At 34.7% G+C, this 10,641-nt stretch overlaps 1 protein-coding gene across 1 annotated transcript; it reads left to right on the top strand.

Annotated features, from left to right (window-relative positions):
* The first annotated feature begins 6,718 nt into the window (after window positions 1–6,718).
* Window positions 6,719–9,175, top strand: LOC8282544 (plant UBX domain-containing protein 4). Its single transcript, XM_002525273.4, has 4 exons — window positions 6,719–7,382; window positions 7,722–8,004; window positions 8,430–8,525; window positions 8,602–9,175. Exons 1-4 carry the CDS (start codon window positions 6,853–6,855, stop codon window positions 8,977–8,979), a joined length of 1,287 nt encoding a protein of 428 aa, XP_002525319.2. The 5' UTR covers window positions 6,719–6,852; the 3' UTR covers window positions 8,980–9,175.
* The last annotated feature ends 1,466 nt before the right edge of the window (window positions 9,176–10,641 follow it).

Raw genomic sequence — 10,641 nt, 5'->3', positions numbered from 1 at the left:
ACTGTAATTTAAAGCTGATGTAGCCATTATTAAGTCCACAAAACTCGAAATAAATTTTAATTATTTTTTAATTAACTATTAATACCAATAAATCACCCACCTCTCTCTCTCTCTCTCTCTCTCTCTCTTACTCCTCCTCCTCCACCTTCTTCTTTTTCTTCTTCTTCTTCCTTTTCAAATAGTTGAACACTTCGATTAAAAACACAGCAAGGTTACAACACTAATATTGCTTATGGGGACATGATGATAGGGATAATTTTGGTGGATGATGGAGAGGGGCGATGGCAGTAATTTCATGGTGGAGAGATTATGACTTTGGCTAAAGCTATGAACGTGTCTCATCTTGGATATTTGAGACTGATTCTTTTGCTTAAAAATAGTCTCTCTTGTACAGATCCTATTTCTCTGTAAAATAGATGTTTTGGCGTAGGGTATTATACGAAGTAGTGTTAGATATTTGCTTTGTTATTATTCTCTGGTTGGTTAGAAAGTCCTAAGCTATTCTTTAGGAAGAATAGAGTTTGTTTTATTTTCAAATCCTTCTCCACGATTCTAGCTGATAGGCGTGGCTTTCTGTTATTTCCTTTTATGCTTGTAAGGCTACTTATAGTTGTTGCTTCTTAATGAATAATGATCCTTACCAGCTATTCCTTGTGTTATTTCAGAACTTAACATTTGGTATCAGAGCTGTGCAAAGGGTCAAATTGCAAGAGTGTGAGAATGGCAAATTGAGAGAAGATTGTACAACCATCCATCCCAAACTTCGATGGTCATTATAATTATTGGTCAATGACAATGGAGAATTTCTTGAGAAGCAAGGAGATGTGGAATCTGGATGATGAAGGAATTCTTACTGCACTAATTGGGACAGCATCAGCAAGTGAGGCGCAAAGAAAGACAGTGGAAGAGGCCAAACTCAAGGATTTGAAGGTCAAGAATTTTCTGTTTTAGGCAATTGATAGAGAAATTCTTGAAACAATTCTTGATAAGAGAACATCAAAGGCAATTTGGGACTTAATGAAGCAGAAGTATCAAGGGTCCACGAAGGTGAACAAGGTGCAACTTCAGGCATTAAGAAGGGAGTTTGAGCTGCTGACCATGAAAGAAGGAGAGAAAGTAGACAACTTCTTAGGGCGAACCTTGACCATGGTGAACAAAATGAAGTCAAATGTTGAAACAATGGAGCAGAGCACGATGGTCAATGAAATACTTAGATCATTGATTGTCAAATTCAATTATGTTGTGTGTTCAATAGAGGAATCAAATGATCTAAACACTCTAAGCATTGATGAATTACATGGAAGTTTGCTAGTTCATGAATAAAGGATGCAAGGATACCAAGAGGAGGAACATGTGTTGAAAGTGGCTCATGGTGATCGATCAAGCAGAGGAAGAGGCCAAGGCATGTTCAGAGGTAGAGGGAGGCAGTCATACGAACTCGAACCGGATACGTTCAAACACTAAGATGAGCAATGGTGAGAAACTCAAACTAATAAACGCTCTCCCTATTTAAGAGAAAACACCATTACCAATAAGTTCGAATTGTCGCCCCAAGATCTAACTTGAAAGTTTGCAATTGATTATGGAACTAACAAACTTAACAATAGAACTACTAAGCCCTTTAGTTATAAATAGATGAAGAATATTCAAACAACCCAAGAAACTAATAAAAAGTTAATTGATTGATCAAATATGTAGATGTGAAACTAAAATAAACAAGTTAATTTAATCTCAAGAAATTCAAGAGTTAACAACTCAAGGAAAATAAATTTCATTCAAAATGATATATTGATCTAATGATTTTAGCCGAAATACATAGCTCTATTTATAGGGTTTTTAAAATATTTTAACCCTAAAAAGGATTAAGAGATAATGAATCAAAATCAAACCCTAAAAGACTCCTAATATGCGGCTAATCTTATCCCTATAAGGAAGGATAAGATAAAGAGTAATCTAACCTAATTAAAATCCTAAATTCATGGGAGAAAGTTCTCTTTATCCAATACTTCCAAAAATAAAAGAAATTAATTAAAAATGGATCTACTATGAATTTATCTTGAAAAATTCGAAGCCCTTTTTGCAGGTTCCAACAGCTCATAAATTGTAAGGCGTGGTCACGCCTTATTGAAGATGAGCTTCTGCCTCAATCTTCATTAATAGCAATTACTGTCACTATCTTCAAGGCACTGTTATCATCATCAAAAACATCATTATTAGCCATCTTCAAAATATGCTCCATGTAAGAATTTAAGGCTTGCTTAAACTTCTTACTCCTTGCTCGTGTCATTGGTCCTCCATAGGCTAGTGGATCCATGCTAGTTGACTTAGATGCATCCTTGGTTGCATCAGGCGGCCCATAAACAAAGCACTCATTGAATGTTTCAAATGTCACAACTTGGGACATTTTCAATACGAGTGCCCTGAATTGGAAAAGAAAGCTAACTATGCTAAATTAGAAGAAGAAGAGTTATTGTTGATGTCCTATGTAGATTTTCATCAAGCAAAAAGGGAAGAGATATGGTCCCTTGATTCAGGATGCAACAATCACATGACAGGGAACAAAGAATGGTTCTCAGATTTGGAGGAAAATTTCAATCGAACAATGAAGCTTGGAAATAATTCGAGAATGTCAGTAGTAGCAAAATGAAGTACATGGATGTAAGTAAATGGCATAATTCAAGTAATTTCTAATGTCTTTTATATTCCTGAACTAAAAAATAATTTGTTGAGCATAGGCCAACTTCAAGAAAAAGGGTTAGCCATTTTAATTCAGAATGGAACTTGCAAACTATATAATCCTAAGAGGGGATTGATTATACAAACTAATATGAGTGGAAATAGAATGTTTTTTTCTGTTAGCTTCTATGCCACACATAAATTCTATGTGTTTGCAAACTGAAGATGTATCAGAGAAAGAGGCTCATATGTGGCACTGTCGATTTGGTAATTTGAACTAGAAGGGATTCAGAATGTTGGCTTTCAAAAGGATAGTGATTGGCTTACCTGTTTTAAAGTCTCCTAAGGAGATATGTACGACTTGCTTAACTGGGAAATAACACAGAGAATCTATGCCAAGGAGGAGTTTATAGAGGGCATCAAAGCAACTTCAACTGGTATATTCTGATATTTGCAGCCCTATCAAACCAGCCTCACATAATGACAAGAGGTACATCCTAAGTTTTATCAATGACTTTACCCGTCAAACTTGGATTTACTTCTTACATGAGAAATGAGAAGCTTTTATTACATTCAAACATTATAAAGCTAGTGTTGAGAAGGAGACAGGTGCATTTATAACTTGTTTGAGGACTGATAGAGGTGGCGAGTTCACCTCAAATGAATTTGGAGAATTTTGTAAGTCGCAGGGCATTAGCAAGCAATTGATGGCAACTTGTACGCCACAGTAAAATGGAGCAGCCGAAAGAAAGAATAGAACGATTATGAATGTTGTTTGATCCATGCTAAATGAAAGAAAAGTTCCTAAAGCCTTATGGTGTGAGGCAACAAAATGGTGTGTGCACATTCAAAATCGACGTCCAACAACAACAGTTGAAAATAAAACCCTAGATGAGGCATGAAGCAATGAGAAACCAGTGGTAGAATACTTCAAAATTTTGGATGTGTGGCATACGTTCATATACCAAATCAAAGAAGGAGCAAACTATACGATAAAAGCAGAAGATGTATTTTTCTAGGGATTAGCGATGAATCAAAGGCGTGGAGGCTCTATGATCCAATCTCAAAGAAAATTATAGTTAGCAAGGATTTGTCTTTGAAGAAGAAAAAGGCTGGTATTGGGGCAGATCCAATGAAGAAATAAAGCAAGATATACTAGAATGGGGAGATGAAGAAGATGACAATGTTGTAGCTGATCATAATGAAGCAGAACATGGTGAAACGCATTCAAATAATTCAAGCAGCAGTTCTAAAAATTCCAGTAGCTCCAACACTTCAAGCAGCAGCTCCAGCAAATCGAGCAGTCCAACAAATTCTCCTTCAAATGAGCCAAGTCCTGATGATGGCGAATTAGTTAAAGGGAGGGGCGTGCGAGAAAGAAGAGCACCATAATGGATGGCAGATTATGAAACAAGGGCAGGTCTCTCTGATGAAGAAAAATTGAATGCACCGATGTCTTTTAAAGAAGCAGTGAGAAGCAAAAAATAGAGGGAAGCAATGTCATCAGAAATTGATTCAATTGAGAGGAACCAGACCTGGGAACTCACTGTGGCTCCCAAAAGAAAAAATCAAACCCATTGGAGTCAAGTGGGTGTTTAAAACAAAGCTTAATGAAGACGTTGATGTGGAGAAGATCAAAGCGAGGCTGGTAGCAAAAGGGTATGCGCAATGCCATGGACTAGATTATACTGAAATATTTGTTCTGGTAGCAAGACTCGACACTATTCGTGTAATTCTTGCAATAGCTGCACAATTCAGTTGGGAGGTCTTCCAACTTGATGCAAAAAGCACTTTCCTTCACAGAGAACTGAAAGAGGAAGTATATATTGAGCAACCTGAGGGATTTGTAAAGAAAGGAGAAGAAGAAAAGGTTTATAGACTGAAAAAGGCATTATATGGGCTCAAACAGGCGCCACGAGCTTGGTACAGCATAATTGAAGCCTACTTCATAGCGGAAAATTTGAAAGATGTCCCAGTGAGCACTCTGTTTACAAAATCAAAAGAAGGTAAGATCCTAATTGTAAGCCTTTATGTTGATGATTTAATTTTCACTGAGGATGATAGAAGCATGTGTGATGAGTTTAAAAACTCAATGATGTTGGAGTTTGATATGTCTGATTTAGGGAGGATGAAGCACTTTCTTGGAGTAGAAGTGAAATAATGTGTAGGTGGAATCATTATCTGTCAAAGAAGATATGCAAGGGAATTTTTAGCAAGATTTGGCATGGAAAACAGTAATGCTGTGAAAAATCCAATAGTGCCAGGTACGAAGCTGTGCAAAGATGAGGGTAGTGTTAGAGTTGATGAAACTCTATTCAAGCAAGTGGTTAGAAGCCTTATGTATTTGACTGTAACTAGACCTGACTTATGTTTAGTGTTAGTTTGATAAGCAAGTTCATGGCTAATCCTACTATGTCTCATTGGCTTGCGACAAAGAGAATTTTAAGGTACTTAAAAGGTACTGTTAATCTGGGAATGCTCTATAGAAAAGGAGGAAGCAATCTAAAACTCATGGCCTTCACCGATAATGATTAATGCCGGTGACTTAGACGATTGAAGAAGCACTTCCGGATTTGTGTTTAAATTAAGGTCTGGAGCAATTTCTTAGGCATAAAAAAAAGTCAGTAGTCACCCTCTCTACCACGGAAGCAGAATATATAGTAGCAGCCTTGTGTGTGTGTCAATGTGTTTGGCTCAGAAGAGTGCTGGAAAAGCTTGAGGTTGAAGAAAAAATAGGAACTGTGATTATGTGCTATAATAGCTCTACTATACAGCTATAAAAAAATCCTGTATTTCATGGAAAAAGTAAACATATTGATGTGAAATTTAACTTTCTGAGTGACTTAGTGAACGATAATGTATGCATTTTTATTTATTTATACAAATAATTATTTTACTATTCTATAAATGCCACATCAACATACATGCATAATTTGAGAAATAAGTGCATATACTAATATCTTAAAAAATATATATTTAAATTAAAAATACGATCTAAAGTTTATGTGTTTTTTAACTTTCTTTAAATTCCTTTTTAAAAAGAGAATAATTATAATAATTGTGTATGAATTTTTTAAGATTTGACAATCAAGTATTTAAATTATTAAAAATTACAATTTAGTATGTGAAACTGAAAAATATTAACATTTAAGTGTATGGAACAAGTAACCTATACAAAAAAAAGAGTTGAATAATTATAAAAATAGTATGTGTACTTGTTAAAATTTGAAAATCAAATATTTAAAGTTTTAAAAGTTATAATTTAGTGTGTGGATTAAATAAATACTTATAATTGAGTGTATATAGCATGTTAATAATAATAACATGCTTATAATCTTCAAACACATATTATCCGCTTAGCATATTAAAAAGAATAAAATGTCAAAAAAGTCTTTAAAAAGTATATACTTTTAATAAATTAATACATCGTTTTTACTACCACCATCGTTATACTATTCTCAATATATTTTCATATATCCGATTTTGAGCGACATTTTATTTTCTTCAACCCATTACTATAAGGATATAAAATAAAATCAATTATTATTGAGGATAATAATCTTAACTATAATGATAATACATCTTCTTATTACATGTATAATATTTATTTATATATTTTTATGATTTCTATTATTTATATGAAAGATTTACCATCTTTCATGTAAATATTATCTTTTACTGTAAAAATATAATAGAGTTTCATACGTTTACATTAGATTTTATATATATATATAACTGATTTCATAAACTTAAATATTAATAACTTTTAATTGTACATACTAAATTATAATTTTTTAAGAGTTTAAATATTTAATTATTAAATTTTAATAAGAGATACACTATTTTATAATAAGCTAATATCGTGTTGTTGACTTATCATAAATATTTAATAAAAATTCTTAAAAGTTTAAATATATATTATCAAATCTAAATAAATTTATTAATTATCCCAAAAAAAACAAAAAAACTTTCCCCAAACAAAAGAGTCCAAATTCCACCTAGCCAGTGGCCACTGCATCGTCGTTTAACTTTTATTTTTTTGAGAATACCGTCGTTTAACTTTGCCAAGCTTAACATATTACATATATCATGGCAATTCAATTGGCAAAAGAAGCTGAATCAAATTAAACACCGAAGAAAGGCTTTGATTATACAGCAGAGCAAAGCAAAGCAGTCATGGACAACACAACAGAAGCAGAAGCACCAAACGCAGCCCTAATCAATTCATTCTGTGAAATCACTTCGTCTTCAAAAGAAGAAGCCATCTTTTTCCTCGAAAGCCATCAATGGAATCTCGATTCCGCCGTCTCAACTTTCTTAGACGACGACAACGACAACGACAACACCAACACCAACAGCAACAACAGTATTAACAATAATATTGACCCTGTTTCTGCTCCTTCGACACGTCCTTCCAATTCTTTATCCTCCTCTCCTTCTCCCGAGTCTCATTCTCCTAATTACAGTCCTTCACTATCTCCCTCTCGCTCTCGCTCTCCCTCTCCATCTCCTGCAGCACCTTATCGGTTACGATCCAGAAGGAAGAAGCCGGCCAAGTCTGCAGCTTCTGCTGGTGGAAGCAAAACGCGTCGTGATGGAGTCCGTACACTTGCTGATCTGAATCACGCGCCTGATGCGAGGTCTGCTAGCGACGACGACGACGATGACTATGAGCCTGAGGAGTATTATACTGGTGGCCAAAAGAGGTAACCTTTTTGTTTACTTTATCATTGTAATTTAAAAAAAAAAAAAACTTAAATTGAATACAGTTCTTAATTGTATCTACACGCCCTTGACATAGCCTGATCGTCTGAAGAATAGAAAATTATGTGATTTTGTTTAGAATTTTATAATTCTGTCTGTAATTTTAGTGAATTCCAGCCACATTGCTAGGGTTTCTTTTATCTTATAGATAATGTTAACTTGATAATGACCCTAGATTTAGAAAAAAATTTCTAATGTTTATATGTGAATGAATAATGATGTGCATTCTTTGCTTGTTTGCATTATCATTTTTCATGTGTTGCTGCTACTTTTGATTGCAGTGGCATGCTGGTTCAAGACCCTACAAAACCTTACGATGCAGATGCAATTTTTGACCAAGCTAGACACTTAGGTGTGGAAAGACCTGTTGATAACCTTCACTCTTCCTCAAGTTCTAGAAGCTTCACTGGGACTGGGAGATTATTATCGGGTGAGACTGTTCCATCCGCTCCTCAACCATCTCAGGCTGTCAATCACAATGTCACTTTTTGGAGGAATGGCTTTACTGTAAATGATGGCCCTTTGCGAAGATTTGATGATCCCTCTAATGCAGCCTTTTTAGAGGTAGCTCTTAACTATTTTATGTCATTACTTCTAATCATCGTATTGCAGATTATGATTATGTGCTATTGTACATGTATGTTTCTGGGTTTCCTTCTTAATCTGATTGATTTAACTTGCTAGATCTGCAAGCTACGTTGGTTGAAACAGAATCACAGTTTAATTTAGATGCTACAATCAGACTCTTAGTGCTGATCTACCTGTATTTATAATGATGGAAGTTTTTCATTGTAAAATCAGAATGTTAATGAGTTGGTTTCACTTAGTCTTATAATTAGGCTATTTTATTTTCATAGTAAGTTCTGCTTTCTTTGACTTCAGTTGGAGGTGATGTTAAGATGCCTAATGGGAAGGATTTTCTTTAATGCGATTCTTGTGGCGAACATACATCTGTACTATAAATGTACTTATGTTTTAATGTAATGCAGAGCATCAAGAAGTCCGAGTGTCCCTTTGAGCTTCAACCTGCAGATGGGAGGTCTCAGGTCCATCTTGATCTCATGAGGCGGGAGGAAAACTACTATGTTGGTTCCTTGTTTCTCACATTTTTTTCCTTGTTTTTATCTGTTCATTATTATCACCTTCCTTCTTTTAATGCAGGAACCGAAGAAACGCCAGACTTCATTTCAAGGCGTGGGAAGAACTTTAGGTAGCAGCAGTGGCACTGCCACTGATCCAGCTTCTCCCACTGTTTCTTTGAAGACACCTCCTTTGCCATCAGTAGGTCTAGTTGTAGATTCTTCATTACCAACCACTTCAATTCAGCTTAGGTTAGCCGATGGCACGCGCATGGTATCACGGTTCAATTTGCATCATACTATCAGAGATATCCGTGACTTCATTGAAGCATCAAGACCTGGAGGGGAGAGAAATTACCAACTGCAAACCATGGGGTTCCCTCCCAAACAGCTCATTGATCCAGAGCAGACAATAGAAGCCGCTGGCATTGCAAATTCTGTTGTTATTCAGAAATTTTAAACTGACAGCAGGTGGAATACCCTCTTGGTCAAGCTCCTGGCATATATTAAGTTGTATTCCTTATATTATAGGAGACTCCGAACATAATGTTTCCAAATTCCCGTCAGTCCCAACCAAATATCATGTTTTGGAATAAGGTGCAATTTAACTTACGAACTTATAACTTGGGTTCAATTTGACTTCCTTTTCTTCTTTCCGGCTGATTTAGCACGCGATTTTATCATTTTGTTTGCTCCTATCTAGGAATAAAAATGAATTATTTTAAATAGGGATAAAAGGGATTAAGCTTCATAAAAAAATTGATATAATCTCTTCGGTCTTCTTCTCTCCGCGTCTTCATAAGCTTAATTTCAGTCTTATTCTTACCCTTCAACAGTGGCCACTGCAATTCACAACCAACCGCTATCTGCTCACATTGCTATCAACGCATTCATCTAGGCAAGAAAGCCATTGTTTATCCCTTCTGTCTCCACGACTCCACTGCAAAATAACTAGTCGAAGATTGGGACATCAGGCGAATATTGGCGCATCAGGTTGGGACAGGGAGTCGTGTTTTCTTATGGGGAAAGTTAAAAAAAATATTAAAAAAATGCATGTGATTCAGTGTATTTTCATCTTTAAGTACATGTTTTTTTAGGACAACTTATTGTATGTATTTGAAATAAGCTTCTTAACTTATAGAGCAAGCCTAAATAATTTCTATGACTTTTTATGGTCATTTTAGCCCAATACTTACGGATTTAAGATCATTTTAACTTTGTTTTTTAATAGTTAAAAGAGTTTGACATTCACGCATGAGATAGAATAAAAAATTATTTTAAAAATAATTGATTAACTATTTTATATTTAATTTTTGTTTTATTATATATATTTTCAGTTTGTTAGGTTTTTTTCTAAAAGAGTTTGTTATTTAGTTAATTAACAAGAAATCTTAATTAGAGCTATAAAGAAAAAAGAAATTTCACTCCTCAAATGCCTTTAACTCTATCAAATCCTAAATTGGCACAACTCTTTAACTAAAATTGTAAAACTCTATTAGAAAAAGGTCTGCAACATTGCGACCGTTGCATATTATAAGATCGAAAGTAGCAAAGCAAGCTTTCTTTGCTCAATTCTTCATTGTTCCTAAATGCATTCTCTCAATATTATTCCAACAAAAAAGGAGAGAGAAAGTAAATCTAAAAATTCAAAGGCTGGGTTTGAAGTCATATGATTTGATCAAAAGGTTAAAGAAAGTTTTGAGGACATCCAAGCAAGAAAAACCTATAATGATAATTGATTTTATTGTTGGTAGTTGATGATGATGGTGATGATTGATGGCATCATCGATAATCAGAGTACATGCATCTCAATTTTTTTAATATCTATCTCTTTTTTTTTTTTAATTATTATCTTCGATTTTAAGAGAAAATAGGAAGTGAGAAAAGAATTATGAAATGGGTATTAAGTTTCTGACTTCAAGCATATGGGTCTGCTGGAATCAAGTTTTTCTCTCTCTCTCGTTGACTAGAAAAAATTCAGTAAAGAAATTGTTTAATCCTTCCCCTAAGGATGCCTCCACTCCAATCAGGTGTATATCCATCACAAGGGCTCCTCAGGTCCTTAAATCTACCATGAATTGAACAAACCCACCACCTGTACACACAAATCTTTGTTGCCACC

The sequence above is a fragment of the Ricinus communis genome, chromosome 7 (assembly GCF_019578655.1).
Source record: "Ricinus communis isolate WT05 ecotype wild-type chromosome 7, ASM1957865v1, whole genome shotgun sequence".
Lineage (NCBI taxonomy): Eukaryota > Viridiplantae > Streptophyta > Magnoliopsida > Malpighiales > Euphorbiaceae > Ricinus > Ricinus communis.
Note: the sequence above shows the minus strand (reverse complement) of the source record. Positions and strands in the feature narration are given on the sequence as shown.